This window comes from Crassostrea angulata, unplaced genomic scaffold, assembly GCF_025612915.1.
Source record: "Crassostrea angulata isolate pt1a10 unplaced genomic scaffold, ASM2561291v2 HiC_scaffold_207, whole genome shotgun sequence".
NCBI lineage: Eukaryota > Metazoa > Mollusca > Bivalvia > Ostreida > Ostreidae > Magallana > Magallana angulata.
Genome location: NW_026441760.1, coordinates 19,075 through 38,849, shown reverse-complemented (window position 1 = coordinate 38,849; position 19,775 = coordinate 19,075). Strand labels below are relative to the sequence as shown.

Here is a 19,775-nt window from a genome sequence, read left to right as displayed (position 1 = left end):
TAACCTGAAAAGTGCATACTTTACCGAAAATTGTTAAACAAACAAGTCAACAGGTGGCTGAAATGCCTAATGGTGAGAATTGTTTTGATGCAGGGAATAATGGATTAATATTAATATAAATGAGAATTTTATATAAAAAAAATTGAGCATTTTAACATAATAATATGCAACTCTCTTCGTGTAGCCATAAAACGGGGATAACAAACGATATTTGCAGTCTTACTCCCGCAGTATCCTGAATCAAGGCCTGAAAAAAATGGGGTGAACTATTATCTAATTATCTAATTTTGGAAAAAAAATGCGTATACTATATAACAAGACTTAACGATATAAACTGAAATGAGTTGCTAGTTTGGATCTATATCCATAGTTGTTTAAATCAATCTCAACGACAGAAAAATTGGTCGATAAATTTATTTAGCATTAACTATCTTGCAGAAGGCCATTCGATCGATAGGTGGCCGGACTACGGAAAAAAACTCTTACTAATTATAAGCAGTCAGGTTTTTTTTTCATCGCGTCGGTTTACAGAATAGACAGGATCCGGATTGCACAACATTATTTAAACAAAAACGACAGGAAAATGTCAAGGGGCTGTATAATGTCACCGGATTGGACAGCATTCCGGAATACACAATATCCGGATTCAATAAGTTTCAAATCTAATTATCTTTTTTCATCGACTAGGGCGTAATTATTGCACATATACTTAGCATAATCATCGCTTAAAAGCGTAAAATTGTTTAATTGAAAATCGGACCAAGCAGCTTTAACATTAAGATTCACATGTGTAAGACCCTAAATCTGTCATGTGCATGATACTGTGCATGAATTATTTTCAATACCTGTTTATTCTCCAAAATGGTCTTCATTTTAATTCACAATTGTAGTCATTCAAAATCACGTGAGTTAAAAAAAATTAAATTTTGAGTCGATCTAAACTGTCATGTATCCAAGGACTCTATTGATTTTATCATGTGTTACGTAAGTAGGTAATTAGGTTTTAAGGGGTCAAATGTCCAAACTTTTGATAGCCCATGTATCATTTGATATTTGACCTTTCATTTGAAAAGGCGGCATGCCTCTCAAATTAGGTGACCAGAGGGCTCAACATCTTTTATCTATACATGTAGCTCTTTACTCAGAGATATTTTGTGCAAGTTCATAAAAGCAGTTATGTATCTTACAGTTATGTATCTAAGCAATGTAATAATTTTATCATGCGTTACGTAATTAGAGGTTTTCAGCGGTCAAATGTCCAAAAAATTAATCACTCATATATATCAGAAAGGAAAAATCTTTGGAAATGCAGTATAAAAGAAAAGATGCTCAAAATAACGTACTTAACAATATTCAACCTTCTAAGTATCATTTAACGGCCCTTTTAAGGAGATAAGGGATCGGCCCCAAAAGTTTCTTTCACATATATCTCAGGAACGGTAATGAATTTCTAAACACTCGTTGAACAAAATGTGTTTAAAATAAAACTACCATTTTTTATTAGATATTACGAATAAGGGACTGACCTCTCAAATTAGGGATCACGGTGGGCCTAAAGTCTTTTATCTATATAGTCAATTACTGAGTAATGTTAAGCAATAGGTTAAAAAAAGCAAAATTAGGTATGCTACGTTTATATATCCTAACAATATAATAATTTTCTCATACTTTACCTAACTAGGGATTTTAGGGGGCAGACGTAAAATAGTTTAATGTTTCGTATCTCAATTGTAAGAAATGCGAGTATTTAAAAAAGCAACGTAAGATATCTTTTAAAAAGCATTAGTACTCAACACCCATTTTCAGTTCAAGATTTAATTTGTTGTCGAAAATTAAAGTCGATGACGTCATATTACCTTCTCAAAATTGGACAGAAGACCTCCTCGTTGCTCGGAACGACATCGTGTCTAGTTTATATTCTTTCTTTTTTTTCTTACAAATTTTCTTACCAAAAAAAAAGCGATTTATCAAAGATGGCCCGTTCAATTTTCTTAAACTTTTCAAGGCTAATGCCTCGTCATCTGAAGTTTGTACCGCCTTAACAATTTTTCAAGATTTACTTCCAGTCGGTTATTGCCGTTTAACGAATTTTAAAAGTCAATTTTGTCTGTCAAGTTTCTCAGAAATGAGTAAAGATAGAGGGCTGAAATTTTCAAAGATGATAGATCTACCATTTTTCTGGTGTACCTCGGTCAAAAGAATGTTCGCCGTCACTTCCAGTCGTCACCGGAAGCAGATTTAAAAAAATTAAATTTTCAACTTTTTGTTTCATATTTTTTTCCCAAAAAGGTGATAGTGACCCTTTTACTGATTCAGAATATTTAATTTGTTTTAAAATCGATCAAGGCAATTTTTTTATTATTATTATTAGGGTCTTCCGTTTTCAACGGAAGACCCTCTTGTTATTCTATTGTTTCTTTTTCATTATTATTATTTTTCTTTTTCTTTATTTTTCTGACTTTTTCAAAGCTTAATATCTCAAAAAGTTTTCAACAGATTTACATGAAACTTTCAGGGATTATGAAACATTATTGTGCCTCAAAGTTTTAAAATTTTCAACTACAACGTCACTTCCGTTTTTACGTTACGTCAATTTTTAAATTTTAAAAAAGTAATTTTGTCCAGGGCGTTTTTCAAAAACGGTTCAAGATAAAGACTTGGAATTTTCTGTGTTGAAGCAATGATCGTTTTTATTTGGACATAAGACTGGAAATTAGTTTCCGTCACTTCCGGTCTAAACCGGAAGTGTTTTAAAATTTTCGAATTTTCGAATTTTTCGTTTTAATTTAAAATTTTTACGAGGTTTGTGGAGTTTGTTATGCTGAACACGAATCTGAAATCCGTTTGAAAATCGGACGATGCATTACAGAAATATCGGGGGTTAAAAATTGATTTTTCCGGAAATTTTGATTCCGCGTCCTTGGTTTAAAAAATAGCGTAATGTTCAAAGTAAAATTAACTCGTACCAAAAATAATCGCTAAGTCGTACTTGAACACATTCGGATTTTTTTGTTAAGTCGTTCTTGAAATCAGAAAGGTTTTTGTTAAGTCGTACGTAAAATCATTCGTATTTTGTTAAGTCGTACCAGGAATAATTCGATTTTTTTCATCTTTTTATTTTAGTTACTCTTGTTATTGGTTTAAGGGCTCTGCTTCATACAGGAACTTCCAGCTTTACTTCCGATATTAACGGAAGACCCACTCGTTGCTTTGCAACGAGCTTTGCTCTGGTTATTATTAGGGTCTTCCGTTTTCAACGGAAGACCCTCTTGTTATTCTATTGTTTCTTTTTCATTAGGGTCTTCCGTTTTCAACGGAAGACCCTCTTGTTATTCTATTGTTTCTTTTTCATTATTATTATTTTTCTTTTTCTTTATTTTTCTGACTTTTTCAAAGCTTAATATCTCAAAAAGTTTTCAACAGATTTACATGAAACTTTCAGGGATTATGAAGCATTATTGTGCCTCAAAACTTTAAAATTTTCAACTACAACGTCACTTCCGTTTTTACGTTACGTCAATTTTTAAATTTTAAAAAAGTAATTTTGTCCAGGGCGTTTTTCAAAAACGGTTCAAGATAAAGACTTGGAATTTTCTGTGTTGAAGCAATGATCGTTTTTATTTGGACATAAGACTGGAAATTAGTTTCCGTCACTTCCGGTCTAAACCGGAAGTGTTTTAAAATTTTCGAATTTTCGAATTTTTCGTTTTAATTTAAAATGTTACGAGGTTTGTAGAGTTTGTTATGCTGAACACGAATCTGAAATCCGTTTGAAAATCGGACGATGCATTACAGAGATATCGGGGGTTAAAAATTGATTTTTCCGGAAATTTTGATTCCGCGTCCTTGGTTTAAAAAATAGCGTAATGTTCAAAGTAAAATTAACTCGTACCAAAAATAATCGCTAAGTCGTACTTGAACACATTCGGATTTTTTTTGTTAAGTCGTTCTTGAAATCAGAAAGGTTTTTGTTAAGTCGTACGTAAAATCATTCGTATTTTGTTAAGTCGTACCAGGAATAATTCGATTTTTTTCATCTTTTTATTTTAGTTACTCTTTTTATTGGTTTAAGGGCTCTGCTTCATACAGGAACTTCCAGCATTACTTCCGAAATTAACGGAAGACCCACTCGTTGCTTTGCAACGAGCTTTGCTCTAGTTGTTATTATTTTTTTGCATTTTAAACCATTGCTTTAAAAATTCCCTGTTGTTTATTGTAAATATCCTTTGAATTACTTTACTGATTTTTTTCCACTTACTCTGAACAAACTAATGTGATCGCCAAGTGAATGTTCTTTTCCCAAGCACATAAATAGAAAAAGGTTTATGTGTTTGTACGTAATAGGAGGAGTTAAACTAAAAAAGGCATTTTTTCTGCATTGATAAGGTATAGTATACAATTTAGAAACCGAATCTATCCACTGAAATGTATGCGTCACGTGGCGTGCAAAACCTTTAAATACAGATCTAGACTAAATCTTGATTCACAGAAGTGACAGTGCGTCCGCAGGTAAGACAATCGGTTCTTCATTTTAAACATTAAACAACAATAAGTGATTAGCAGATATAAATATAGGAAATTATAATAAACCACTAAATCCAAGATCACGTCTATTTCAGCAAAAAGAGATTTCTCGGCGAAAGGAGTATATTCAAAAGAAAATGACTAAGCAAGTGAAAGCAGCTGAAAAAGTGGATGCCATATTGTCTGCAGCAGATAGAGTAAAGAATGCTTTCTACAGCGTCAAGGTAAAATATTAAAGAAAACTCTCTCTCTCTCTCTCTCTCTCTCTCTCTCTCTCTCTCTCTCTCTCTCTCTCTCTCTCTCTCTCTCTCTCTCTCTCTCTCTCTTGTTTTTGGTGCAAATGATTTACATTTTAACAGCTTTTCTCTATGATGTTCTCGATTTCGATATTAAATAATTTCCTTTTATCCATATAATGCTGAAGGCAATTCGACGATAGAAACAACTGAACAATTTCTTTTCAATATATTGCGGTTGCTTGTGGAAGGTGTGTTACACTTGTGGTTTTCCATTACATTATTTCTTTTCTGAATTTATTGATTTACATTGTATGTAAATATAGGTTTTAGGTTTTCATCTCCCCCCTTTTATGTGAGTTGCATCCAACCAGCATATTTAAGAATGCGCAATTTTAAAACAAAATTATTAATCTTCACTTCTTACCGTTAATAGGTCTTTTTTGACAGTCAATCGATTAAAAGGAAAACTATACTTAGGAAAATTTAAAAATTGCAACCAAAAAAACTTAAAAACAGGACATTTTTTCTTAATTGAAGGAATGACAAATGTACAAATGTCAAATGGCTATATATGCCCTTTTTACGATATTTTTACTATGCTGAAAACCCGACTTAAACTGTCAGCGTGATGATATGTACTAAAGCAAACATTTTGATGAATGCGCCATGCTTCACATGTTATTTCATGTGAGGATAAATAAAGATTTCCGTATGTATAGTTTTGACCGATTAATGTAAGTATATGTGTATCTGAGCATGACCGCGGAAAAGTCGAGCGAAACAGCAAGGGGAAAAGGAATGAAAGCATATTTGACGAAGTTAAATATTGAAAACATTTTTGACGTAGACTAACATCATTCTTTAACAACTGTCTTTACAATAGAATAACAAGCATGTAGACCAACATTCTAGTTCTTAGTGATAAGAAAATAAATGCAAGAAGAACAGAACGTCAGTATTACCTCTCTCGGGGGCTTCTTGACTAAAAAATAGGTGTGTCTATCTTTTTCTTTCATTTGTATACGAATGTTTTAGCCTGCTACTAGCATACCGACCACGCTTTAACGTCGACTTCTTGTTTCCATACTTAAAGGGCTCGGAACAACACGTGATGATGTGATAATGAATATTTCAAACTGCGATGTTTATATGCGTACCAAACGTAAATAATGAAATATTGAAAACTTTATTTAATACTTTTAAAAAGACCGATTTGTGTGTGTGTGTGTGTGTGGGGGGGGGGGGGTTCAAAAAAGCTACAATAGCAAAACTTATAATTTTTTAATCATATGTAATTTACACCAAATCTATATTTGCGAAGTTTTTAGAAATTTAACCACCTGGTCTTTCTGTGGCCATTTCATTATGCAGGTACATTTATTTTAGGAATATATAAAAAAAATATTTCATATTCCGCACTTCGAAGCAGATAAAAAGTATTGCAATAGCAGATTTCTTCAAGTTTTAATATGTGATTAATAATAAAATTTACTACCTTAAATATGTAGTACATGCCCCCATATGATATTGTTGGTTATGTGCAGACATCCGATGGGTTTGGTCATAATGACACGAGGGAATGTAGCTCCCGATTGTCATTTTTGCCACGCCTATCGGGTTTCTGCACATAATCAACAATATTGCATTGGGTAAGTTACCTGTAGTTTACAATTATTGATTATATCTTAATACATGTAAAGTTTTTGAGAATGCACTTGCCTTACAACAATACGGTGCCAATGTGTTGGGCTTATATATGTGCATTGTACTCCGTGAATTTCTAAAATGATGTTTTATCGCCGACAAACATTGGTTAATCTGTAGTTTTTAAATAATTATAGCTTAGTAATAAACCGACTGTTTAGTGTCATATTTTTTTTATATCATATTTATTTTTTTTTTCGACTTCTAGTATCGTTACTTGCTTAAACAAATTAAACTTATTATCACATTTTTTGTTTACGAACCTTGTGTTGGGCAATGCTCATGTTGAAATTACATTAAAATTGATGATAATATACCCATTTTAAAATTCTTTTTGATACTTTATACCAATAGTAAACATGATTTTAAAAATGGTTGAATAACATGTACATATATGTATTTTAAAAAATCAATCAATAAGCAAAAACAAATATTAGAGGAGTGTATGTCGCAAAACCGTGAATGATAAATATCAAATCCGATTGGCTAACTTTATTCACTCTGTCCACAAAACACGTTTACTATTCAAACACGTTCCTATCACGTGATTGACCTTCTATTAAACCTTTCTACAGGACACAACTATTTTATCTAACACGCGTTTTACTACTTGTATGCAAACGTGGAGGAGAATATTAAAACAGAGTCACACTGACAAAGCCAATACCGATATTGTTTTGTCTCAAGATACAAATGAGATTTCCTCGACGAACTTAGTTTGAGTCAGTTATCCGTGTTGAGTTATAGGTAATTTTGATCCGGAGGAATCTCCTTTTGTGAACAGTAACATTGACGTGTTGAAAACAGCAATCTTGATGTTGTTTTTACCTGATAGTGGACGGAGTTTTAAAACAGTGTGGGGTATGTACAGATAATACACACTTTTTAAAAAGAAAACACGCCAAGCTATGGTACCAAAACACCCTTAATTTCACCGTCTGGTTTTTAGTGAGGGTCATCTCAAAATATCAAAATGCACCAAATTTTGCTATATATTTGAAATCATTCAAATGTAGATACAGCTTGATTGGTACTGTATGTTCAATGAAACATTTCAACATTAAGAAAAACTAGAGCAAAGTTCTATGCAAAGCAACGAATGGGTCTTCCATTAATGTCGAGAGTAAAACTAGAAATTCCTGCAAGAAACAGAGTTTTTAAATCAAAAACAAGATTAACTTAAACATAAATAGAAAAATCGAATAATTCTTGTTAGGACTTAACAAAATCCGAATGATTTTAAATACGAATTAACAAAAACCTTAGCGATTTCAAGAACGACTTAGCAAAAAAAGTACGACTTTACAAAGACCTTTTTTTTTGCACGAGTTAATTTCACTTTGAACTTAACGAGATTTTTACAACCAAGAACGCGGAATAAAAATTTCCGTAAAAATCAACTTTTAAACCTTGATATCTCTGTTATGCATCGTCTGATTTTCAAACAACTTTCAATGTTAGATTCAGCTTAATTAGCTTTGCAAAACACGTGTACGATTTTTATTTGATCGAAAAATCAAAATTTTCGAAAAAATTGATTCATTTTCGGTTTCGACCGTAAGTGACAGATTTTCTACTTCAGCCTTATCACAGTGGTAAACTGACAATTGAGCAGACTTTTCTAATCTCTATCTTGAATCATTTTTGAGAAACACCGGAGACAAAATGACTATTTGAATTTTTTTTTAAAATAATGTAAATTAAAGCGGAAGTGACATTGACTTGGAAACTTTGACAGGCATTATAAAAGCACATAAACCCAAAGAGTTTCATTGAAAATGGTTGAAAATCTTTTGAGTTAAGAAGCCGAAAAGGAGTCAGAAAAAAAGAAAGCGAATTATGATAAAAACACGAGCCAAGTTCGTTGCAAATATTGAAAGTATATCATCAGTGAATGTTGAGAGTAAAGCTAGAAGTTCATGTAAGAAGCAGTGTTCTTCGGTCAATAACAAGAGCAACTAAACCAACAAAAAAAAACGAATTATTCTTGGTACGACCTAACAAAATTTGAATGGTTCTAAGTACGAATTTATAAAATCTTAACAATTTCAAGAACGACATAACAAAAAAAATGTGTTGAAGTACGACATAACAATTATCGATTTTTTTTTACGAGTTAATTTCATTTTGAACTTTACGCTACTTTATAAACCAAGAACGCGGAAAATTTCCGAAAAAATCTGTTTTAAAACCCATATATCTCTCTTATGCATCGTCCGATTTTAAAACGGTAGTTTTAGTTGTAGTTCTACCTTTTTTTAAATCTCTAAACATTAAGTGACGAATGTGATGACGTCATCAGGTATTTTTTCGTGTCCTAAAGATATTTTAAAAACATATAATACCTGTAAATTGAAAGCAATCGATGCAAGCGTTTTTGAAATATTTGAGTTGGGAAAAAATTTAAAAGAATAAAAATAAGAAGAACAAGATGCAATCTCGTTGCGAGCAACGAATGAGTATTCTGTCTAATTTTTCATCAAATGCAATGAGATTTTAACTCATATTTAAATCTGTCTGCTGTCGATTTAAATGAGTGAAAATTCGAAAATCTTTTGATTCATCCATTGATTTTGAAAAGATGTCAATTGACGCAGGAATGCAAGCGCAATTCAAATACCATTTTTTAAAAATGTTATGGGGTCATTTTAACAAGATTTGAAAAAAAAAATTAAAAAGATTAAATTTCATCTAATCAATTCAAGTTAGATGTCATCAGACGAAGTATTACAAGCGCAATAAAAATATCATGTTTTAAGTTTAGTCTGATGTAAATTTAATACGAATTAAATGATTTTTGAAAATTTGAAAGATTTGATATTCTCTAATTATTTCGAGAGCGATGTCACCAGAAGCAAATTACAAGTGCAACGCAGATATTAAGTTTTTTAAAATAGTCTGATGCCATATTAACACCATTTAATTCAATTTAATTTTTTAAAAATTTAAAAATTTAAAATTCATCTATTCAATTCGAGAAAGGTGATATCAGACGCAGAACTGTGAGCACACCTTAGAAACCATGTTTTGAAATTAGTCGGAGGTCATTTTCACATGATTTAAAAGTGTTGAATTTTTTTAAGAAACATGTTGTTAGACGCAGAACTGCAAGTGCAACTTAGATATCATGTTTTAAAATTAGTCAGATGATATTTTAACATAATTTATATGAGTATAAAATTTTTGAAAAATTTTAATTTCATCCAATCAATTCGAGAAAGATGTCATTAGACGCACGTAGAATTGCAAGCGCAACTTAAATATCATGATTTACAATTAGTCTGACGTCATTTTAACACGATTTAAATGAGTTTATAAATTTTGAAAAAAATTAAATTTCATTCATTTAATTCAAGAGACATCTCATGAGACGTAGCACTGCCAGCGCAGGTTATATATGTTTTATTTTTGTCGGTTTCAGGTATTTTTAGTTTAATTAAAATCCTATTAATTAAAAAAAAAATGAAAAGTTTTTATTTCAAATAAAATTGTAACCGTTATAAAAATTGCTTATTTTAAGTTTTAAAAAAATCACAATAAATTAATGCAGCTTCGTAATTTTTTTCGTTATCCCTCTACTCAGCGTGACCATAGTATTCTATATTATAAAAAATAACATTATATAAATACATTATTTGCTTTAGAAAAAAAAAACCCTGACAAAAAATACTAATCAGGCTGAAAATTCATTTTAGGTGCAAAAAGGTCAAACTTAATAGTCCATAATTCAGAGGGAATACTGCCCCCTCCCCCATATTGTCTTTGTATTTATTAAGTATGTTTTGTCGACAGATTTCAATTTTATATACTTCGCAAGACATTATTGATACAGGAACATTGAGGAGTAGGATACCTTAAGATGGCAAAATGTACTTTATATTCCTTCTTGTTTTTTTGTTTTAAAAAAGACGTATTATTTCTACCCAAAAGTCAACCTACCGAGAAACGCCTCTTACTGTCATTCTGTACATATTTTAGAACTTTTGAAATAAGTTTGTATGTAAAAAGTACTTGATATTTAGTCCCTTTGTTAAAAAATGTTCGAAGAATTGACAAACTGAGGCTGTTGACCTTTTCAATCGTCGCTGTGCCGCCTTAAATTCAAATTTCATTAAACTGTTGTAGTCAGATTTCTATTTCTTGTTAAATATATGGATGCATAAGTTTTTTTCATCTCCATGTCTATGTCTGAGCCAGGGTTAGGGTCACCATTGATTTGTTTCTTTACCTCAGTAAACAAAATGTCATTTTTTAAATATTACTTTGCATAATTATTTTTTGGGGTTTCTTTAATATTTATGCCAATGTAGATATGTGGAAATATTTGTGCTGTCTTAATAATATCCTAACAACCCTCGTATTATTTAAGCGTGATCAAATATATCGTTAAAACCTTCAGACTTAATTGGCTTTGATTACGCCCTAACCAAAATTGTCCAAATTTGTCCTAGCCAAAATATGAACATCACATGTATTCAAACTCGTAATTTGCGATTCACAATACCGTTCAATTTTAATACTGAGCTATGAAAATAATTAAATGTACATTCAAAACTGTCTACAAAAAACAATTTAACAAAACATTGAAATCGCCATAATGTAAATAATTATGTTCTGATTCCATGTTTCAATTGATTTTGTCATTGATTTTTCGAGTTTCATTTTTTCGAAATTTCCTCTTTTTCAATGTACATGTAATGCATTGAAATTAAAAGTCCTGATTACATAGTTAAAGTTTGTGCAGGACATATCTCATTCTCACAAAAAGAATACAGTTGCAACTGTATGATTTATTTTAATCTTACAAGTACCTGAATTAACTAAGATAATATATTTACTTCGTTTTTTATCTTCCCTTTCAATTAATTTATTGTAAAATAGAATTATGCACTTTTTTAAGAGATCTTTTAAAATCGTGCCAATAGTCATTTGCTTCATTTGTGATTTTCATGCTTGCGTTCTATATATCCAACATATACTTAATGTTCGGCTCGATTTTGAGAAAGTTTAATTCTTAATAATAAAAAAAATGTATGGATGTTTTTATTTTTATTTTCAAAATACTGCCATCAATTGAGATAGATAATACCATATGAATTAGATTATGTAATATAAGAAATATTATATATAATGTCAAGACAATAGGTTTTCAAAACCAACATATGATTAAAGGAAAGCTGAAATACAGTTTATTTCGACACATCAGAAAATGTTGTTTTTTTTGAAAATTGTTAAGTAAGCATAAAACTTTGGCCGTAAACATCTAAAGTGTCCTAAAAAATCTGGAAAGTCAATGAATGGCATGCTAATCGGTAATTTTTGTGACATTTCAATCAGCTGTAAGTTGAACCAACTAAAGAGTTTAATAGTGATAAGACGAAATTGTTGCTTTGGGTTTCGTTTTAAAAGAGTAAATTTCATTGCAAAGATTATCAAGTATTCAAAAAAAAGATATAAATTTGTTAGACCTTAAACTAAGTGTTCTATTTTCTGTAAAATGAGATCTATATAGACCAATCCCCACTTTTCACAGTTATGTCCCTTAGCCTCCATCGTCTGGGGGAACTCATAGACTTCTCACAATAGCCTTTGTAGTTTAGAGGTTTATAACTTCGTCATTTGACATTAAAAATCCCTTTTCGTTGTTTATTTTGATTACCCGAGGATGGGACAACCGACACGTTGATAGAATAAATTGAATTCAAAAATATTTCCTCACGGGATGCCCAAATATTTTGTTGCATTAAGAAGGGGAAAGTATGATGTTTCCCTTCGACATTTTGGTTGACCCCATAATAGGGAAACAACTTTTGAAAGGTATGGTTTGGTCTATTACGTTATATTAAATTGAAAGTATTTATTCTTTTCATTATTACAGTGTTTTGCATTGAAATGAATATGTGTACTATGCGTGTTTAACTTGAAATAAATCCAAAAAGACACTATCTTTTTTTTTTAACAGTAAACACTTTTACAACCCCGAGGTGCATGAGTTAAATTAATGGCAATAAATAAGCGTTTCTTTCCAAAAAAAAACTGATTCGATTATAACGTGCTGTATTGAAGTCAGTTTGACCCTTGAATTGACAATTTTTAAAAATAGCAGTCCAATTTATTATCCAGATGGCTAAAGTGGAACTATGTAAAAAAAAAAAATCTTGACATTCTATACTTATTCATGGGAAAAGTTATACCGATGCTTATATTCCATTGACATCATTTCCAAGAGGATCACAACAGCTTCCTTAATGCTGTTTTTGAGAGACTGTGAGCTTTTCATATATATTTTATTTGCAAAAAATATACAAAAATCCGATATTTGCTAGCTTTTTCTTCATATTTCATAGTAAAATTTAAGCCAAGGTTACCCTACCGAACAAACTTGTTATGATGTTTTATTGAAAGAATTTATATCTTGAATTTCATAAACGTGTAAGGACCTTTATAGACTAGAGCTTGACCTGGAAGGAACTGGACACAAGTAAACAAATATACAGATTTATATTGTTTGGCCTAGTAAACAAGTACTGATTTAACATGTGCACCAACATGTGCACACGCTACCCTGACCGTAAATACTGCATAATGCAATTTAAAAAAAAATTATGTAGCTTGACGGATTCTGATTTATTCCACGCATTAATATTGTTTGTTTGTTTTAATTATCACTCAAGATAATATCCTTTGAACCATAAATTGCAATTTGCACACAGAAAGCTATATTCCATCGTAGCTTTTCTATGCATTGTAGTTAGCAAAATATCAGCCGAAATCCTGACGTTGATGCATTACATTTGCAAGACACCATTAATAAAGTAAAATTTACCCTTATGTTAAGCGATTGTCATTACAAAATTAAAGACTTGCGTTGTTATGCAGACTTGTAAACCAATTTTGACATCTAAGTCAATTTTTAAGCATTGAAGCTATTCATTATAGTAGGTTTTTAGAAAGTTTTATGTCTTTACCACTTCAGCAATATATTAAATTGTTCCAGATCATTTAAAATCTTCATTCGTTGTCCCATATGTGTGCCTAAATTAAAAAAAAAAATTCAAAAAAACAACAAATGTATATCAATTATGTCAACCAATTGTTAGATGTACTATAATTAAATATTTAAAAAAAAAGAAGAAATAAAGCAGTAAAATTAAAGTTAGATTTTCTTTTCTTTTTTGTCTCTCTCGCCCATTTTTAAACAGTAAGTAAAGAAGACGTCACGAGTACAATAAAATTCAATGTAACTTTGTAGTGTCTGTATGAAATTGCCTTATTTCACAAAAATTAATTGATCAATTATGCATGGTTTTTTTTCTTTTCAAATTAATTTTAAATGAGATCTATATAGACCAACGACGACTGAAGAATGTAACAGAGTATCGACGCAATATGAAAAGTTCAAAAAGTAGACTTAATTAGTGACTTATCATGCATTTATTAAATTCTTGAAATGTCATTATATTTAGCTATTTTATCATATTGATTACAAATACAAAAGAAAAAATGGATTCATAAAAAATAGATACAAACAGCAGCTATCAATAAAATAGTTTATTTTTTAAAATTATATACTACATAATAGAGTGTACGAATCAATGCAAAATATGGCGGTTCAAACGTATTTTCACAATAATTTTGCAGTGTAAAATCTGTCATTACTACATAATAATGTAGTTTAATTTAATATTCTGGCTTCACGTTTTCAATCAAATATCATTCTTGACAGTAGCATTTTCAATTATTTGCATAGGTGTCTAAAAAGGAGGCAAACGAGCTCGAAAGACAACTAGAGGGAGAACTTTTTGAGAAGTGGAACGAAAGTTTCGAATCAATGCAGTGTACAAAAGTACCTCTTACTGACCTAAAACCGTTTTTAGATCGTTTGGAAAATTCTTATGAAGGTAACGAATTTCAGCACTTAATAAACTGCTAGTTATGTATTTAAGTGTTAGGATCATGATAATGTGATTTTTAAGTGCAAACAAAATGAATGAATTTATTCAACTATTGTGTTAACAAAACTTATAAACTATTTTCTGTACAATGAATTTGCCTTGGATCGGTTCGAATTTTCCAATTTCTTGAAAAATTTACCATTTCGTTTCATTTTTTGTTGAAATATGATTGTATAGCACTTGTTTAGTTTGAGTGAAAGTTGATTCATAGATATTGAAAATTATCTACAATTCTTGATTTTTTTCATACTTTATTTTCTGAAATCTTACAAAGTTTATTTGGCAATAATTGAAAAATGTAGGGAAAATGTTTTAAAATCTTTTCTTCAAGGAATACAATGCTACGCTCAGTTATTTTCTATTTAGGCATCCTCATATTTATATATCCTAACATGAAGGTCACAGTGACCTTCTTTCACGTTTTATGATTATTTATAGTTTAATTTAGAAAGTTGTATCTTTAATACATTTAGGCTTTATAAAATTTGACAGTTTATGCATCTTATATCATAGGATATGATGTCTAAATAATTAATTTTTTTATGTATTGTTTAAAATGTTGCCAAATCTTAGAATATATGGGAGTTTTACAATATTTTTAAAGAGTCGCTTTATAAAACATTTCGAAATAGAATGATACCAGAACCATTGTTCATGCGAGCAATGTGTCCCATGGACCTTTCGTTGTCTTTTTTGGAAATATAAACTTTAAAATATGCTCTTCTCAAAATTACATTGCTCAAATAAATGAACAAATAGATAATTTTCGATGAAATTGATAGTAGAATCAAGTATGAATAATAAATTAGATATTTTTAAATCCGTATTTATGTACATTGCATACAAAATAAGGATGAATAAAATCTTTAAGTTACAAATAATTTAAGTCTGAAAATAAATGTGTAGACATTATTGTTTTAATGTAATGACTTCAATTACCTATTGTTTAGTTCTCAATAAAGCTTTGTGTTTAAAATATAAGATAATTGAGGATTTTTGATACGTAGGCATCGACAAAAAAGTAAGAAAGAAAATGGAATTGATCATGTTTAGTGGATCTTGGCAAGACAAAATCATGGAATGGAAGTTTAACAAAGGTGAAACAGGTGCTCGATATGGCATGATGGCGTTTGGTAAATCTGCAGATGGGAAAGAAATTGATTGCATGTACATCCTTTACAAGATGGATTTTAAAGTGGCTCCAAAGGTAACAGTCACCACCAAACATACATCCATCTTGTTCAGCTTATTTGAATGGAGCATACCAGAAGAGAAAACAGAACCACGTTTTTTAGGGCATCAATCAAGGAAACGATTTCAAAACTATTTTCGACTGAAAGCATTGGAGGGTTTCTGCAGCGAGGGTGTAATTGACAGAGTCAGTTATGTGAATTAAAACTCTAACACTGAGAAGAAATTTGGACGATTGATAAAATTGTATTGGTCGTGCATAATGAACGTTGCATTTGTTGTTCTTTTATATGCTTAAAAGTAATATCATTCCTTTAATGATGTATTTTTTAATTATCTATTATTTTGGAAAACGTTCTTTTTTAACTTATAACCTTGGGGCTGTTAGGTTTATAGTAGCTTATTTGAATATTGAACAGGAAACATTTCTTCCTCAAAATTGTCGGAAAATTAAAAACATCTCAGAGTCATTATATATATATATATATATATATATATATATATATATATATATATATATATATATATATATATATATATATATATATATATATATATATATATATATTGACATGTTTTTACGGTGAATATTTGATACGATTACTAAAATCAAATGTTTACCATGAATGACCCTCTAATTGATAAACTATTTCGATACAAATCATTTTGTTATTCTATTTCCTTTTATTATTTTTTCCTTCCTCTTGTTTTCTCCTCAAGAGGATCAAATAGATCGATTAACCCTTAATTGGTAATTTTTACAGATATAATACATTTTATTAATATAAGAACTTTGTTATTTTCTTTGAATTTCCACTTGTGTAAAACGTCTGATTTCTTAAATATAAAAAAGTGCCGACGTATTTATTCTGAGGTAATTAATTAGAATAACTGGAAAATGAAAGATCTGAGTTAGAAATATCTAGGTAGCTGTAGAAAATGTTTACGTCATTATAGGCAGTCGACAAATGATTTGATAAAAGTAATTTTTTTACAAGGGGTATAATATAGATGGGTTATTTTTATTTCAATATTTAATGTTGACATTGCCTTACTAGTGTATATTAAATGCTAGGCAAAAAGATACAGAGATTCGGCGCGTTGAATTATTTTTTATGTAAATAAGGAGCATGCCATGTTTTTGTTTACAGTGGTCAAATTTACAGAATAGATGTCTGTTTCAAACAGATATTTTCTATCTGATAGTTTTTATCAATTCAAATAAACAGCCCTCTCTGTTCTTTACATTTAATTTTGCTTTTAATCAGGGATTTTTTATTCAGCACTAACTATGTAATCCAAAATATGCATTTTTTATAACAAAGAAGTGTGAAATCTGTGTATCGCTTATAACTCGACAACTTATGCCTTGTTTTACTAAATAAGCGTTTTAATCGATTTAGAATCAGTTTGTATAGATTACTATTTGTTTATATATGATTATTTAAGGAGGCCGATTTTGGTTTTTTTGCGGAAAAACTACAATAGCATAACTCTTTATTTTTTAACCATATGTAATTTAAACCAACTCTAGTTTATTTGCGAAGGTTCATGAAAATCGACCGTCTGGTTCTTTTTAGGGACCATCTCAAAATAGAGGTACATTTACTACAGGAATATATAGGAAACTATCATTTTCCGCACATCAAAGCAGTTTTAAAAAAATACTACAATAGCGTTTTTTCTAAAATTGTTAAATATGATTAGCAATATCATTTCCTACCTTATATGTAAAAAACACAAAATTCTACCGTCTGGTTTTTAGTGGGGGCCATCTCAAAATATCAAAATGCACCAAATTTTGCTACATATTTGGATCATCACGAATGATGATTGGTATAATGGATTCATTCCAAAAATAAGGAAATTGTCCTCGAGGATAGCATCATTCAGTATATAAAATTTCAACAGCGTACAATTTTTACTTTTTCTTTTATGTTATTTCTTATAACGTACTCCTACAAATCTTCATTTTATCATAACGTCATAAAAGCGCAATGGCAATGCTCCCCTACCGCACAACATAAAAATCGTGTGAAAATAAAAATTTCCTTTAAACATCTAAATATTTCTATCTGTATTTTGTTTATTTTGTTCAATTTTATAAGTGATATCGAAAAAAATTCATAAGAAGTATAAATCAACTGTATTATATTAGAATGCGCAAAAACATGTGCAATGCAAACTAAAGTCGGCCTCCTTAAATTAAATATTCAGCATGAATGTTTCGCAGAAATATTCTATAATAAAAGAATTATTACCTAAGATATGACTTTTACTGATTACTGTATTATCTTTTTACCGTTAGCGCCAATTATAAGAGTATTTTTGGTCTAAATTGGACTGAATTCAAATTTTAACAGTTCAAATCAGCTTCTTTTAAGATTACCTTTCAGAGTTCCTAGATTTGTTTATATAACATGATGTATTAAGTGCCCCTGCGTTTCCTTTCCATTTTAAAATCTAAGTTTGCAGTGTATTTAATGACACAAAATTACAACAAATTTTAATTTTTTAGAAAGTTTGTCTCGTGGTTAAGTTAAAAAACTCAATTCATTTAGTAAAATTAAATTTCCACAGTCTTGAAAAAGACAAGTAGATGGGGTTTTTTTTCAAAGTTTTTAGATATGTTAATGGATTTGAACATTATAAAAATTGAAAAGTTTTTGCAGTATGTATAATATAGAGATTTTGCCAGCAGATTAACTAACGTGACTTAATGGTTTCGTTCCTTCAAATTTGTATCATCCTATTATTAATATGATCTGCTGTTTCCAACAGAAGACCTTTTTTAGTACTGATTCTTGTTATTAAGGTCTTCAGTATATAACGGAAGACCGTATTGTTAAGGTCTTCTGTTTCAAACGGAAGACCTTATAGTTTCCGTACGATTTCTTATTAAGGTCTTCCGTTTGCAACGGACGACCTTATTGTTTTCGTTCGGTTTCTTTTTCCCTATTATTATTATTAAGGTCTTTCGTTTCCAACGGAAGACCTTATTGTTTTCGTACTGTTTCTTATTATTAAGGTCTTCCGTATCCAACGGAAGACCTTCTTGTTATTGCTTTGTTTCTTTTTCCCTATTATTAAGGTCTTCCGTTTCCAACGGAAGACTTTTGGTTTTCGTTCGGTTTCTTTTTCCCTATTATTAAGGTCTTCAGTTTCCAACGGAAGACCTTATTGTTTTCGTACGATTTCTTTTTCCCTATTATTATTATTTTTCTTTTTTTTCTTACAATTGTTGTGCACGCGATTTCTCAAAAACGGCTCGGCCGATTTTCATGAAACTTTTAGATCTGTTAGATAATAATCTCAATTATTTTGATGACGTCACTTCCGTTTTTGAGAAATTGACGTTTTAGCAATTTTTAGGGGGTTGCTTGTCCGTGGAACTTCTCATAAACGATAAAAGATATCGAGTTCAAACTTTCAGGGATAGTAGACAAAAGATTGCAGATTTGTAATTTTATTTTCAATAAGATCTGGCTTGAAAGGCGCCGAAGCTCGCCTGGACCCGAAAATTGAGATGAAAAAAAGTCGTAATTTTTTGTTGTTTTCTTTGATAATCTCTTTTCTGAAAAATATTTTGTTAAGACATGTAATGTAAAGAAAGTTTTTATTTACAAGACCTTTTCTTAAAAATCAAGCAAAAGGGGCTGGCCCCTCAAATAAGGGGTCTAAAGTCTTTAATCTGTAGCCCTTTACTGACAGATATTTTGTGAAATGTTATAGAAGCAAATATGTTAATCTCACAGTTATGTATTCAAGAAATGTAATGATTTTATCATGTGTTACGTAGTTAAGGGTTTTTAGGGGCCAAAAGTCCAAAATTGTGATCATCCATATCTCAGAAAGGAAAAATATCTTGTAATACAGTACAGAAAGAAATTTGTTCAAAATGATGTTCTTAACAAAATGCAACCCTCAAAATTTCGTCAAACGGCCCCTTTAAGGAGATATGGGATCGGCCCCTAAAACCTTCTTTCTCATATATCTCCAGACCGGTAACGAATTTCTTAACACTTGTTGAACAAAATTTATTTAGAATGAAATAACCTTTCATTTGATATCAAGAAAAAGGGGCTGGCCCCTAAAATTAGGGGACCAAAAAGCTTTAAAGTCTTTCATCTGTAGCCCTTTACTGACAGATCTTTTGTGAAAT

At 30.4% G+C, this 19,775-nt stretch overlaps 1 protein-coding gene across 1 annotated transcript; it reads left to right on the top strand.

The window, feature by feature from the left end:
- Window positions 1-4,661: 4,661 nt before the first annotated feature.
- Window positions 4,662-15,818, top strand: LOC128169766 (uncharacterized). Its single transcript, XM_052835846.1, has 3 exons — window positions 4,662-4,748; window positions 14,218-14,368; window positions 15,430-15,818. The coding sequence occupies exons 1-3, from the start codon at window positions 4,662-4,664 to the stop codon at window positions 15,816-15,818; spliced, it is 627 nt and encodes a 208-aa protein (XP_052691806.1).
- Window positions 15,819-19,775: the final 3,957 nt, after the last annotated feature.